Genomic DNA, 15,830 nt, shown 5'->3' on the forward strand with positions numbered 1-15,830 from the left:
GGGGGGTTTGTGGAGGGGTATGGGTTTAGAGATTCGGGGGGCGGGAGTTCGGGGGGTGGGGGATATGGAGGATTGAGGGATTGATTCATTTATTTGTTTTGAGACTATTTATGAGGAGCAACTGGAAAATATGGAGGTATGGCTGGCTACCAGCTTTTGGGTAGGGGGAGGTTAATAAGGAGGTGAACGGTATTCAAGCGAACTTCTTCTGCATTTTTAGGGGGGTAAAACGGCATACATACCGAAAAAAATATACCCAAGACTAGAAAATATCCAGATAGGATAGGGGAAAGCAATAATAATAGCAATAGCAATAATAATCAGCCATAAATTTTTAATCCCGTGACTTTTGTTCCTGTCTTGAATCTTAACATAATGATGTAACTTACCTATGTCGGTACGTACCGTACCGTACCGTACCTACCTTGCCAATCAATTCCAATTCCTACCTATTCCATATTCAAGAATCAACCCAAATCATGATTCGAAACTCTACACGGCGTTTTATCCCCAAAATCTCAGTCCTCCCAGTGGCGAATCAGGAAAGGGGGTTTGCCAATACAAGGACTTCTCCGGGTGCAAGAGATATCAATGATGTTAAAGTAAATCAATCCACCTTACAGTATACACATATATGAATAAACAATCACTAACTTCCTATTCTAGAAACATCCCCAACCATCCGCTCCCTCTCAAACATCATCATCAGCATCATCAACCAAAACCTCTGAAAGCGCAGCCAGGACTACCGCCAATCCTGATTCCGATGTAAATGTGGATATGAAGGTGGCGAAAGAAGAAGAAAAAAAAAGTATAGGAGGCAGCAAGAAGAAGAAAAGTATGGCTGAGCTTGACGAGGAGATGAGAGCGAAGTTAGATGGGATTTCGGGGGAGGGAGGGGGAGCTGGGGTGGAATATGAGGGGGGGAAGGCGGTGGGGTTGAAGAGGGGAGTTAGGGAGAACATGTTTAGGGTTATTTGAATTCGGAGGGGGGTGGTATTTTGATAGCAGGAAAAGGAGGGTAAGAGGGTAAGAATGTGAGTAAAGGGTATTCAAGCAGTCAAGCAGTCAAGCAGAAGTAAATATCTGGGTACATAGTAAGTACGATGTGATCATGTGATGTTATAGAGGGGATATAGCCACGTGAGCAGTTATAAATTAATGACGTCTTGGAAAACGCGTGATGCAAATTGGGAGACGCGACGTTAGACTTTAGACTTTAGATTCAACGTCAGACTCTGACTTTCCCTTCGTTTCGTTTCTTTGCTCTTACTACTACAACAAACGTAGTTGGGTTTTGCATAACAGTTTACATTCTACTTTTGTCTTGGACTTACTTCATCTATCAACTTAGATCTACGGTACATCTCTCTAGTTTCCAGCAAACAACAAGGTCAGCAGTTTAACATCCTCATTCCATTTGAAGCAAAGAAGACTTTGAGTGAATCTGTCTTCTCACATACCAAATATTCACTCTAGCATTCTCTGTCTAGTTCAATTCCCAACCTTTTATTTCCCCATCTCTCCAGCTTTAACTTCTACCACTTTACACTTACTCTCATCTTCACATATTCACATCTTCACATCTACACATCCATTACTCACAAATCACGCAGACAGTATGGCCAAAACACGCTCCTCCCAAGGCTCCTCTTCACCAGCCAATGCCACACCTAGCGCCACGCCAAAAGCCACCAAGAAGCGCACTGCTTCTTCCGCTGGCGTTGATGGTGAAGCACCAAAGGCAAAGCGGGGTCGGCCTACGAAGAAGCTGAAGGAGCAGAAGACTATTGAGGAGACTATGAATGGTGATGAGGGCAAGGATGCGGGGATGGGTGATAGCAAGGATCAGGAGAGCAAGGATGAAATCATGGCTAATGTCAATACCGATGGTGTTGAGGATGACAAGACTATTGCCGAGGAGATTAATGGCAAGATTCAAGAAAACAAGGGTGAGGATGTGAAGAATGGGGATGCGGCCGAGGATGATAAGGTCAATGGAAAAGAAGAGAGTGAGAAGTCTGACTCGGAAAAGAAGAATGAGGATGCCACCGAGGATGATAAGGTCAATGGAAAAGACGAAATTGAGAAGTCTGACTCGGAAAAGAAGAATGAGCATGCCACCGAGAGACCAGAAGAGAAGAACGCTTTTGACGAAGTCAAATCCTCTCCCAGCGACGTCAAAGAGGCGGCGCATGAAGAACAGGAAAAGAAAACCGAAGACATTCACCAAAACAATACCTCTGTGGTTGAAGACAAAGCCCGCTCATCCGCAATCCCATCCTCAATCCTTGAGAAGGGAATCATCTACTTCTTCTTCCGTCCCCGTGTTAATACGACCGATCCCCAAGGAATCGAAGACATAGCACGCTCTTTCATCGTCCTCCGCCCTCTGCCCCTCGGCGCCAAGCTCGGCGATGGCCCACTTGAAGATTCGGGAAATGCGAGACTGTTGGCGCTACCGAAGAAGATGCTGCCAAAGAGCAAACGGGATAGATTTTTGGTATTCGTGGAGAAGGGTGAGGCATCTATTAAGGAGTTGAGAGAGGGCTTTCAAGGAAGTGAGTATGCTACTAAGACTGTTGGGTAAGTTTTTCCTCCCCTACTATTTTGAGAGGATTTTGAGACTGATAGCAAACAGTACGAGTACAACCGAACCCGCTACTCCCTTTGCAGAAGGCATCTACGCCATCACGTCCACAGGCCGTGAATCCCATCTCGCGTACCACCTCACGGTCCCGTCCTCCATCGGCGAGATCCAAAAGGAACTCGGCCTCCACGAGCAAGGCAGTTTTGTCGTCTCGGCTAAAAACCCAGAGACTCCTTCGCCCGGTAACGCCGGACTTGATAATCCGGCCAAGTATCCCGAGGATCTACAGAAGAAGTTTAGGGGCTTGAGATGGATGCCGCTGGTTCCAGAGGTGCTTGGGTATGAGGGCACACAGGTATTGCTTATCGGGGAGGCGATGGGGGGATTGGGAAAGAGTGTCGATGAGATGAGTAAGGATCAGAGGGATGGGGAGAAAGAGACACCGGCGGAGGAGATGGAGAAATTGGAGGAAGAGGTATGGTTTAACTAATTAACCCAACTGCTTCTTGAGCTCCCAAGCTAATCAAACGATACAGGATCACGACCGTGTTGAGAACCTTAAAGAAGATGATCCTGTCTTTGCGGACTTGGGTCTCAGCTCCAAGGAGTTTCCTCACTTACAGACGACATGGTAAATCCTTCCATTCTGGTTGATTGCATAAAAAGGGCGAGATATGGACTTTGCATTTTGCATTTTCTCGCGTGGTATGTACAAAATAGATAAAAGCGGATTCTTTAGGGTGCTGGTGCTGGTGCTGGTGCTGGTGCTATTATAGGGCTGGACTGTTTGGCTTGGCTGGTTTTGCAAAAATATAGGATCGAAATACATCATACAGTAAGTACATGATGAACTGGAGCACTTAATCACGCTTGTGAGCATCTATAGCGCCTAGATATGGAATGAAGCATAAAATTAAAGCTCTTGCAAGCAGGGCAAACTGTAAACTTTATAAGCTTACTAGCTCATTACTCCGTTTTCTCTTGCGGAAATTTCAGGCTCGTGCTTGCTTTAGATTGCAGTTCTCTGCCGTGACATATTACGACCCAGCTTTTCAGTACTGAAATCTTCCACTATCAATTTCATTCGCGCAGCAGAGATTATTAGATGACAATGAGCAATTCGGGATGAGTACCTATAATTGACAATTGTCGGGGGTGGATCTGCTGTTAAGTAACGGGATTTCTTTCAGGGGTCGACGGCAGTAGCCCCTTTTCAGCCGAGCTTACTCGTGATATGATGCAGAGAAGTAAAGTGTTTATATCTCAACGTCGTATGATTGTTTTGTAACTGCGTGTGTGTATAACTTCGGGGGGCATAAATAAAAACGTTGTGAATATCCTTTTGTCGCCAGCGGAAAGTGTTATACCACCATCGGCATTAGCGGGACATGGATGGGTGACTTTCTTGCTCATCAAAACATGAATTGATAAGGTGGGCGAGGATTGGAGATCAGATGATTACCGCGGTGTTTTTGGCATGGATTAACGGATTCTGTTGAATGCTGAAGGTTTGCATACTTTGAATAGCGTGAAGTTTTGAAGTGTCAGGAGAGGGTTTGAGGCTGGGATTAGTAAGAAAGCCGAGAAAGCATGCAAATTTTGTCATTGTACAATAGAAGTTTTAGCTATTTGCTATTATTAAACTTCCTAAGTTCAAAGTGTATGTTTGCCGTTTCCCTGGCAAGTACCTGGTTTTATCAGGAAGTCAATAAAGGTTTGCAAATACGTAGCATATCTGTTTGGAACCTACGTAGGTAGGTACCTTTCTGTCATGATACGTACTACTTCGCCAACTCGCCAATATGCGTCGTTGAGTTGTTCATGAACCATTTAGCGTAGGAGGTTAATCATATAAACAAAGTCGGTGTGTTATATAGTTTGATTCCATGTATATATCATGGCTCTACTTCCCCTTTTGAATAGAACTGTGAAGCAGTCTTAGGATATATAGTTATCCGGCTCTCGGATCATAAACTATCTATCAATGTAACAATATTCCATCCATTCCCAGAGAATGGAACAAAAGAATGCTATTCACGGGCATGTGCATACGCATATAAAACCCGCTTATAAACACAGTATCCGACCTCTAAATGGTATTTCCGACAGCCCATCGCAGGCACCCATTGAATCTGTTCCAGAAAACTGAAACCCGGAAAATACCGCACCCCGTCATTGAATCCAAACCGCTCACCGAGAACAGCTCTCTGGATTCGTCGGGGCAGGACAGGTCCTGCGTGTCGGATCCCGTTTATTCCGTGATAGCGCGCTTGAGTCTGCACACAAATACTTTGGTTGTTTTCTCGTAACTATCCACATCCTTCCTTCCTCATCCTTGAGCAAATCCTTTCACACATTTTGACCGCCCCGTATCATAAAGCAAAGTGCACTGCCAGTACTCAAAATAACATATCTAATTCGATCAAATGGCAGCTTTAACACCATACGACAACCATATCCTGAGAGACGGCAACCACAGTCAGCAGTTGCAAGATGTGCCCTACCTGCGGCGTCTCATGGTCGAGCTGAGCTTCATGCTCACGACCGTCGATACACCAGAAGACATCCAAGCCATAGGCAACCTACCCTCGCTCTTCCGATTCCAGGAACGCATAATTGAAAACATCATGCGAGTCGTTCAGATGGATCGCTCACACACCGTCTTGCTTCAAGCCAGCTTGAGGTTCGTGGCTGCTCGTCATGAAGGGGATGAAGCCATCCTCACTGCGACCAACGAACTTGTTACTCTTGCGAGTGCGCCTGTGCTAACAAACGGCGCTGAGCATGAAATGGAGTACCAGGCGGCTTCGAGGCTCCTGGATCAGCGTGGAGTGAACGTGACTCTCTCTGTCGCCGAGCTCTTTACAACTGTAATTATAAACAACCCCAGATGGATTGGCGATCGGAAAACATACTAATGAACATTTACAGGCACCGGGCATCCACCAGAGCCTAAGTACTTCTGTACATGAAAGACGGCAAGGTCCTCCAGCTCCTGGCGCGGCAACAATGCCCTCCGATACTGAACAGCTCAGCACGGCTCCAAGTACGTAATTCTCCTTGGCCTTTTCTTCTCATCCGTTCATTTAATCCGTTCTTGCGTTTGGATATCTTGATATTCTTGAGACATTGATTATCGTCCCGAACCCCGGTTTCTTTCCCAATTAGGCAATACTGACTCCGCGGACTTGTAGACAGAGGCAATCAGAGCCAACGCACCAGACCATTGGCACCGGGTCCACCTAATGCTCCCGCGACCAGAGATGGAGATGCAAGCCCACAGCACAACTCTGATGAAGGATCAGAGGGAGGCCTTGGGCCAAATATGGATTATCAGGTAAACTAATTTCCATTTCTATACATTGCCGCGAAGATATATTGACAAGGAGCAGGACGAACCTCAGTATGAGAGTGATGTCGATGATAATGATCCTCGTAGCCGTGACAGGCATCTGGCGAAAGCTCGCCGCGATAAGCGACCGGCATTCAGGGAAGATAGTCGTCCAGCACCGAAGAAAGCCAGGACAACTAGCACAGCCGAGGGAAAGAAGCCAACAGAGTCTGGCGGAGGTAACTCGGACGACAAGCTGTCCCACAATGATCTCGATCCTAGCAACGGTGAAGACCACTCAGAGACAGAGACAAATCCAGACAGTTTGGATCGAGATGAGTTTCTGGTCTATGATCCAGATGCTGTAAGGCAACGACAGTGACATCCTTTATGAACATAAGCTGACATATCCTTAGCCCAGCGATTGTGACGGTGAAGTCATCGATGACTTTACATACTCCCGAGAGACTCCTGAGGTGGGCAAGCCTAATGAGTCGCTGAAAGAGTTCGAGTACAATACCGAAATGCCTCATCCCATGAACCCTCACTACCGAGTTCTTGGTGAACCTGTTAGTCTTCGATATATCTCTCCACATGATTGGGCCAATCCGCGTCACAAGAAAAGCTTCCGTGGTTGGAGAAACGAGAAGCTCAACCTGCATATGGGCAAGCGTGTGGCCAAGGACATATTTTTGAAGTCCGAGGCTGATGAATTGACCAAACTTGTCAAGGCGGCACTCAAAAAGGTCGGTGGTTGGTCAAAGATTGATTGGGATACAATGAAGAAAGATTTGGACGCCGCTTGTAGGACTGATAAGAAGCAGCATGCGGGTGAACCAATCGAGCCTCTTCGGTTCTCTTTTGACCTGAAGTGTGGAGCGGGTTCTAGACGAAACGTTTTATCTTGTGGCCGCTTACCCAAGGATCGCCTCTATCCGAAGAGAGTCGATCAGCAAAGAAACGAGAACAATCCAATAGACCTCGAGGAAGTCTTCCGTTCGTTCATCGATCCGAAGAAGAAGCGGATTTGGCGCGCCGCTCAAAAAGCTGACAATCTGGCAAGCGGAAGCACAAGGCCAACGGGTATGCTACCGCCACCGCGACGTCACTCCAGATATGAGGAAGAGGAAGAGGAAGATGATGAACCAGAAGAGACACCACATGGTAACGGCCTCAGCCCTCGTTCGAATAGCCACGATCGTTCTAGTCGAAAGCCTCGACGTGGAGCACGCGATACAGGACCGCGTGATGATCCACCAAGACGTTTTAGACATCAGGAACCATCCTCATTCCGCTATGGATATGGTAACCCTCTACATTATACCTATCCCACCGGAAACAATCCTCGCTCGGGATTTCCCGGAGGACGAGGCCGTTCGCCTCCTGAACTTCCTCCGCCCCGACGAAATGGTGATCACAGCTCGGGACCCCAAAGTCCAGCTCCAAGACCACCACACCGAGGATCTACTCCGAGACAACCTCAGCGTTACGAAGACAGCGGATCAATGTCTCCCCAAGGCTTCTACGGAGAACAGCATGATCCACGACCCCACCGGGAAGAGTATATCCCACGACCTCATCGAGAAGAGTATAACCCATCAGCTTCCCGCCAACCCCCACAGCCATCGCGCCGCGCACCCACATCTCAAGGCGGCGTTGGGCAAGGGGGATATTGGGATTATTCGATGGCGCAACAGCTGCTTGAAGAGACTCTGGAGAGAAGTCAAATGCTTGAGAGGAGAATGCAGATGGTTGAGCACCAGAATGAAGAGTTACGGCAGGAGCTCGATGCCGCCCGCCTTTCTCAACCTGCCAAAGAACGACGACGATCGGCCGACGACAAAAAGTATGATCAAGATGAGAAGCACGAAAAGAAGCAATGATTTTGCCTAACATGTTACTGTGAAAACTTCTGAAGGCTTGTGAGGCGTACGATGCACTTTCCTTTCTCTTTGCTTTCCTAAAAACAATCGAAAGCAGATAATGAGTGTTATTTTCTTATTTTGGATCCTGGCGTTTCTTGATCCAGAAGGTTTGCATTTTAGAGAGAGGTGCCTTTTTTGGAAATGAAACTGGGATAATGAGGAGAAATGAATCTGTAATGATAAAAAATAATAAGAGCATGTAGCTAAACACAAAATAGACACAAATGAACATGACCAGATTGGACAAAGCTCTTGATGACCTCTTCATGCTTTGAAAGGAGACTGATAGTGTAACCGTACAACACAACAGCACAGAAGAATTTTCTCCTCAACCGCTTAACTTTGCAAGGTTGGGATGTAAAGAAAAGTGAATGTGAACCTCACCTTTGAACTTACCACGCTTTGTTATCCTACCCGACTTAGCTTTCTCATAAGCAGCAAGCCGATTCCCTCAACCATCCAACTTCATGTCTCCCAAAACATCCCATCATCAACTTTAAGCGCCACAACTCACCTCACACAACATGGTCCGCTACAACCCAACGTCCATCCTTCGCAACATCGATCTCGAAAACGTTCGCGAACTACGTGCCGTAATGGATTGTATCGAAACACTCGTCCAGCCTCCGTTCGGCCCTCCCTTCGCCCTGCTTACCCCCGAGCGCGCAGCCACTTTCAAACTCGCACCCACATCTCTAGCACCTGTGAACCGCATCCTTCAAAGCATGGAACACAACTACGACAAGTTCCCGCTGCTCGGAAACGCTGTGGGTCGCTTTGTGTCGGCCAAGGATAAGAGGAATGCGGATGTCGTGCTTGCTGGGAGGGAGTTGGAGGAGCTGGCGACGGAAGATACGCTGAGGTTTCCGGAGCTGTATGGGGGTGAGTATGAGGTGGCATGTGAGCGGTTTGCGAGGATTCTGTGGAGGGAAGAGGTATGGCAGCTTTCCTTCGGGGGTTTGTTGTGTTGAGTGGAGTGGATGTTGATTAATATAGGAAAACGCCAAAAACGCTGCTCTGGTCAATGATGAGTCACTCGAGTTGAGCCCTAAGATGAAGGTTAAGGTGTATGTACGAGGAGCCAAGGACGTGGATTATACATATGCCGAGGTAGAGGAGGGAGATGAGGAGGTTGGTAAAAAGACGCGGAAACGCAGACAGAGGCGTAAGTAGTGTTTCTTGAGGTTTTTCTCCGATTTTCGAATTGAAGCATGATCCTCTTCCTAACATATGCCCCTCATGGCCCAATCTATTCCCAACCTATCCGTCACTGCCTTTTCCACATTGAAAGACAAAACACTAACTTGGATCCTTGAGCTCAGAATGTCGCTCTTGCCGCATTGCCCATACTAAGTGTGACAAGGTCTTACCAACTTGCGGTGCTTGTGAGAGGCAAAGGCTGGATTGCGTCGATCTTTTTGTTGCCAAAGACCGATAACATGAGGAAGAGTAAATGGGATCTGATAATGAATCTGACTTACCTGCAATTCCCCATGGGTGTACCCGAACGTGATAGTGAATAGTTTTTTGTCAACTTCCTGCCCAGTCTCCCCGTGAGCTTTCCCACTAAGGTATCTTCGAATATAAATTCCTTGTTAGTTTGAAGTCCGAGCAGCAAGCCACAACATCAACATCAACACTAACACGACCTGAACCCACCTCGAACAAACAGTATCAACAGGGGTTTCGACGGGAAGGAATAAAGGCTACCCGGAGCACCCAGCCAAGAAAACATAGCGACACTGGCCGGCAGAATTATCACAGCAACAAAAAATGGCGTCAGCAACTAGATTCAAAACCGAACACGAGCTGGCGAGGTTATTATGGATGAAGAAGCCTAAAGCACAACTTCAGCCACCCTGGGAGTTCTTTGCGAATATGTGTATCACAGATCCCGTATCTATGCGGAGAGTGGCGGAGCATCTGCACTACTCGCTGTACGAGTACCCTCCCGGAGAAGTTGAGAAACACATGACGAAAACTGAGATCTTCGAGGTACGGAGAATTCTCGACGAGGTGAATTGCCGAAAAGAATACAAAGAGTCTGGGTTTGGTAAACATAAGGATGGGAAGCATTGGAAGGACTCTCTGATTCCTGTGGTTGAGAAGACCAATGAGCTGCTGTTCAATATGCTTGAATATTTTGCAGATTCCTGGCAAAATACTGATGCTGAGATTGTCCGGAGATCAGGAAAGATCAGGAAGGCTATTACAATACATGTTCGGCAGCTGGACGCGTACAAAGGCGATCATGCGCTAGCCAAAGTAAAATGGGAGAAGTTCGAGGAGAAGGAACAAGCTGAACAAGAGAGGATTTACAATTTGGATATGGTTCCATCCCCAGGGGTAGAGCAAAAACCGTTGTGCGAAACAAGTGAAGACGAGGAGGAGAACTCAACTCCCACTTCATATACAGGATTCGTGGCAACTGATGATGCGGAAATCGAGGAGCAGCCGTCATCCATCGCCGATCCAGAGGTCGAATCTGAGGTTGAAGATGAATCAACCGACATCGCGGAAGGCACAATACGCCCATCGATCGTGGCTCCAGCACGACGAAATATATCGTTGTCAAGCACTATTTTCACAGGGGCTGATGACTACAATCCCGAAGACGAGCGGATGTTTGACACCGAGCTTTTCCAACGTCTCAACCTCGAGGACGCTGGTAATGGGACACGGAGTCTCAACAACAGAGGGTTTTATGGCGAGAGAATGCATACGGAGAGCTATAATGAGGGGATGTTAGGCGCGACATCTCAAGTTCGGCGTAACGATGGATTCCAGAGCGCGTTTCCCCAGAGGGAGGTTTCGGGGGACAGAGCCACCAACATGTCGATGCGTAATGAGGGTACCGCGAGATATGCTATTCGCGACGTTGATCGAATGGAAGACAACACCGGCATGATGACTAGTGATACTTTCAATATGAGCAACAATTGTGAGAACAAAGATCACAGAAACTCCGCTGTAGAGACTGTCATCGCAACAAAGGCCCGGCGAGGTCGCAAGAGGAAGTCCACGGCCGACAATCGCTCAGATAGTTCCACCTCTGCTGAGTCGGTGGTATGCCCTTCGTTCCAGTTTATGTTTTGAAGACTACCAACCATACGCTCAGAACATATTCCTCGAGAGCTCATTGCCGAAAGAAGGACGAACCACCCGGTCCGGAAGAGGAGTAAGTGGTCCCAAAGATATGAGACTATCAGCTGCTAATTGCGTTCATCACAGTACAACCGATATACAGGAGAAACTGGTATGGAAGGAACTATTGCTTCCGTTCCAGGAAACGTCTGGAGGTCCCCAACCCAAGCAAGCAGTCCAGAAAGAACCAGTCAACGCGGAACTCCTACGAGGGGTAGAGGCAGGCCACCAGGTCGGGGCCGGAGGTATGGGCGTGGTCGTGGAAGAGGAAGCGCGGGTGGTATTCTAGAGTAGGTACCCGTATTTTTGTATGCATTTGTGTAGATTCGAGAGTGCAGCAAGCAACAGGAAGGGTCCGAAGGGCTCAATGAATTATTCGCTGTTTCAGAGCTACAGGCATAATTTCATGCTTGGAGGGACTTGGCGGGTGAAAACAAAGCATTAAACCCCTATCTTAAGGCAATTGACTTGTGGTAGAATGACCTGTTGCATACCACATTCTTTAGCGTTTTGTTGATGAGGCATAAGTGAGATGTCGTTGAAATATTTGAAGCCTAGTTAGCGAGTGCCCTACACGTGACTGCATTGAAGTCTCCCTGCAATAATTTTCATTTGAAAGATAGATCGTACAGCATAGGTCTGTCCAGGATGTACGAATTTCATCAAAGAAGCGGAATCGACTCATCCACGTGATTGCCCCTTTCATGGAAGCTTCTTGGTGCCCCCCTGTCTAAGCGAGCAGCAACACAGCAGAGCTCAAGATACAGATGATTAAAGAGAGCTCTTATGCTAGAAGCTCCTCGTATGATTACATTCTCTAAAGTCAAAACAAGACTTTAACAATCTTTGCCCCTCTAACAAATTATATAGACAATATGACAATTGCACAAAGAAAACCGGGGAAGTATTCTAACCAATGAGCTTAATACAGATAACAGATGGCTCAAATATAATAACAAGTTATATTACAAATTCAGGTAACCAGTTCTAGAAGGAAAACAATACGTCTATGCAGACATATAAATATTTATCGATATTACGGCCATTACACATCTCAGACTCGAAGCAAGTCATTGGCCAAAAATCAAAGCTTGGACAACAAACCAGCACACCACTACCGATTCAAAATACTTCCGACAAATCACTATGTGTCGATCATGGGATATTTTTTTCAAACTTTGTGGACACAACGACATCATGCCCACCCAAAAATTCCGCTGCATATCCCACCCCACCTGCCAAGCAACCCAACACAGGACCTTCCACGTACATGGACTATGCTCCGCTTGCCTCCTCAAGCCTACCGAAGAACTAAAAACCCTCATATCGTACTTAGATGAGGAAGACGTGCGAAAGCTACGCCTCCATCATCTCCATCTCGGGGAACTAATCGGAGCACGAGCAATGCTTGCGCTGCCAGAACGGGAAACACCACTATCGACGTTCCACGACCAAAAAGATGATACTTATCATGTATGGAGTTGCAGAGACAACTTTCACCCCTTCTATGGATCTCTACCCCAGTACGAAGGGAGTTGGCTATCACGCACGAGCGCAGCGCTCCGCACGCTCCTCTGGCAGGCGTGGACCACACATCAGATCCCGGATCCGACAAAGGATCAGATATGGCTGTACATTCAAGTCCGGAATGCGGATTACACGCATAAAGTCGGTCTTGCCATTATACCTCAACTAAATGCGGTGGAATTCGGACTTCCACAGGTAAGAGATAACCTCGTCGCCCGGCTAGATCTGATTTTAACCCCAGCGCAGGTTCCAGAGGATGCTCCAGAGTGTTCGCTCTGTTTGGCCAATTTTGGAGATCCTGATATTGATGGACACATCGAGGAGCCTGTGGCTTGTCCGTGTGGACATGTCTATGGCCGTAAGTGTTTAGAAAATTGGGTGTTGTATTCCTGGAGTTCACATGGTCCTCCGTGTAGAATATGTGGTTTGTGTGACAAAGACTTTGGGTTTATGAATGTGGAAGGGAGGGTCGCGGAGCCTATACCTTGGTGGTTTCGCATGTTGGAAGAGATGTGGGGAGATCATGACGACCAATTCGCTGCAGATACCGATGAGGAAGAGACCGACCTGGAAGTTAGTGATGACAATGACAGCGATTACCACGGTCGTGCATAGAGAGGAATGGAAGTAAAGGGCCGTGCTCTTTCCCCTATATTTTTAGAAGATTGGCTTTATGAATAATCATAAGAACTTCTTGCCTTCTTCCTACACAAAACATGTAATATAATAAATTCAAGTATACAATTTATACACCAAAAAGAAAATAGACAGAGCTGTCACAAGAGTGAAGAGTTTCCCTACCACGCATTCCACTTAACCCATTCACCCTTCCCCATCCTTCGTCCATCCTCCACTTCAAGAAAAGAAAAAGCAAAAGAAAAAAAAAAACAATAATCAATATAACCAGAATCTATAGATAGCTGTGAATTAGAGATACAAGACAGGGAAATCTTCTGACACGTATAGAATTGCTGTTAAATCTGAACAACGGTCGACGGATGGAATCCGATACAAGTAGGACCTGATTTTGCATGTACTATATACAAGTAGATATACAGGTTGTAACAATAACACTAATCAGCTATTTTGATTACTACACTAAAGCTAGACTGCACTGGAATACCACAGCCTAGCAGCGTGCCAATTTTTGTTGCTCCATTAGTATAGGATAAACAGAGGGAAATGATATTTGGGTTGGATCACAGGCGATTATATACACTTAGCAGGTGAGCGGAGCGGGGCGAGGCAGGGAAGAAAAGGAAAAGAAGGAGTGAGAGGCGTGGTGCACGTGACGTGAGGTATCTGATTTAGGGAATAGCGTGGAGTAGAGCAGTTGAGAGGAGATACTGTGTACTAAAGGGACGCGTATTCACGAGGGAAAAAATAGTACTAGCTGAAGGAGATCATTAGTTTCTTTAAGAAACCATTCCGTTTTTCTTATCCCGTCATAATGCATGTATGCAATACCTCCCAAATGCCCAAAACCTCATCATCATCACACATATCATTCACCAGCACATATCATCATCACATCTAAAGCTTCCTCCTTTCCAAAAGCAGCCGTCCAGTCGGTAATCCACCCTTCCCAACAAATCCGCCATTTCCCATTCCCCTCTCAAACACCTTGGTACCCCTTACCCACGTCTCGCGCACCACGCCCCGCATCTGCCGGCCCTGATACGGACTAACTTTATTCCTGAACAGCAAGCTTTCCCTGCCGACAACCCACTCAGCTGCGTCGTCAAACACACACACATCGGCGTCCATGCCCGGGCGCAGCGCGCCTTTGCGGTGCGAGAGTCCGACCTGGGCCGCTGTGTTGATGGCACAGAGACGCACGACGTCGAGGATGCTAAGTGGGGTGGGGCGGGAGAGAGAAGATGTCCAGAGGATAGGTAGCCCGAGCCCAACGGACGAGATGCCGCCCCACGAAGCGAAGAAATCGCCCTTTTCTTTCTCCTCCGCTTCTGCTGCGCTTATCAACTCCCCGTTAACGCCCTTAACCTCACCCTTGACCTCACCTGCCTCACCGCAACAGCGGCTGATGGTCTCTGGCAGGAGTTTCAGTTCGGGTGTGCAGGGACTGTGGTCCGAGACGATGGTCTGGAGAACTGAATCTGGTTTCGCTAGTTCGGACCAGAGTCCGTCGCGGTTTATTGAGTTCCGGATTGGGGGGCAGCATTTATGTCTCGTGTCACCATCCTGCACTTCCTCTGATGCCAGAGCCAGGTAGTGGAAACATGTTTCTGCTGTGATTTTCACGCCTCTCTCTCGCGCCGCGCGCAGTAAAGGAATAGCTTCGATAGCTGACAAGTGAACGATGTGCAGTTGTAGATCCGGCGCTAGGTGTGATAGGGAGAGAATTTCCTCGATGGCGTATGTCTCGAAAGCCGGTGGTCGGGAAGATAGGAATGTGGAGTAGGATGTTAGGGGACCGGAGGGGGAGAGGGGCGGGAGAGAGGTCTGAACGTCGTCGCCCACCGAGGCGGTTATGGGTGGGATCATCTCAGCGTGGAACATGAGGGTTGTGGGGGTATTGGAGAGGGTGGTCATCGCTAGTGCTACGTCTGTTGCTGAGACGGCGGGGAATTCATCGACCTGAGAAATGAATTTTAGTAGGTGGAAATCAGAGGAAGAGGGGAAAACCTACACCACTCTCAATCAAAAACCCCTTGAACCCCCGAACACCCGCTTGCACAAGCGGTAACAGCTCCGCAGAATTACCTGGGATTATCCCACCATAAAACCCAACATCAACCCAACATTGTCCCTCCGCAGCCTTGATCTTCTCCTTCAATCCGTGAAGTGTTGTAGTAGGAGGAATGGCATTTAACGGCATATCAATAACCGTGGTTACACCACCCGAAGCAGCAGCTTTTGTCCCGGTATTGAAACCCTCCCATTCCGTTCTTCCGGGCTCGTTCAAATGCACATGGGCATCGACCAGACCTGGTAGGAGTAGGTGGGGTGTATGGTCGATATATTGCGTATTTGGAGGAAAACTCGAGGCAGGGAGAACGGTGGGAAGAATCGAGATAATGGTTCCAGTTTGGGGAGAGAGAGTCAAGGTCGCCGGTGAGACCACCAAGTTGTTTTCCTCGTCGAAAATCACTGCTCGACTCGATACGAGGACTGTAAATGGGATGTCCGAGTCGTAGGGTGGGGTGTGCGAGAGTATCGAGTCGAGAATCGGCCCCGAGGGGTCGATGTAAGCCATTGTAAACGGTATGATGCTTCGATTATGAAAAATAAAGCTCGAATATGGTAAGAAGATCAAACTGAGGCCTTTCTAGCATATAAATATATAGAATCC

The 15,830-nt window shown here is 47.5% G+C and overlaps 3 protein-coding genes across 3 annotated transcripts; 2 read left to right on the top strand and 1 right to left on the bottom strand.

Moving 5' to 3' along the window:
• Nucleotides 1–479: 479 nt before the first annotated feature.
• On the top strand, nt 480–981 carry LHYA1_G006893 (uncharacterized protein; the record flags this gene model as incomplete). The annotated part of the gene is made up of 2 exons (XM_031151826.1): nt 480–602; nt 667–981. The coding sequence occupies 2 exons, from the start codon at nt 480–482 to the stop codon at nt 979–981; spliced, it is 438 nt and encodes a 145-aa protein (XP_031003306.1).
• A 640-nt stretch (nt 982–1,621) lies between these two features.
• LHYA1_G006894 (uncharacterized protein) lies at nt 1,622–3,225 on the top strand (the record flags this gene model as incomplete). The annotated part of the gene is made up of 3 exons (XM_031151827.1): nt 1,622–2,586; nt 2,642–3,065; nt 3,127–3,225. The coding sequence occupies 3 exons, from the start codon at nt 1,622–1,624 to the stop codon at nt 3,223–3,225; spliced, it is 1,488 nt and encodes a 495-aa protein (XP_031003303.1).
• A 10,825-nt stretch (nt 3,226–14,050) lies between these two features.
• DAL1 (Allantoinase) lies at nt 14,051–15,734 on the bottom strand (the record flags this gene model as incomplete). Its single annotated transcript, XM_031151828.1, has 2 exons — nt 14,051–15,115; nt 15,168–15,734. The coding sequence occupies 2 exons, from the start codon at nt 15,732–15,734 to the stop codon at nt 14,051–14,053; spliced, it is 1,632 nt and encodes a 543-aa protein (XP_031003302.1).
• Nucleotides 15,735–15,830: the final 96 nt, after the last annotated feature.

The sequence above is a fragment of the Lachnellula hyalina genome (genome assembly GCF_007821495.1).
Source record: "Lachnellula hyalina strain CBS 185.66 chromosome Unknown contig00127, whole genome shotgun sequence".
In the NCBI taxonomy this organism is placed as follows: domain Eukaryota; kingdom Fungi; phylum Ascomycota; class Leotiomycetes; order Helotiales; family Lachnaceae; genus Lachnellula; species Lachnellula hyalina.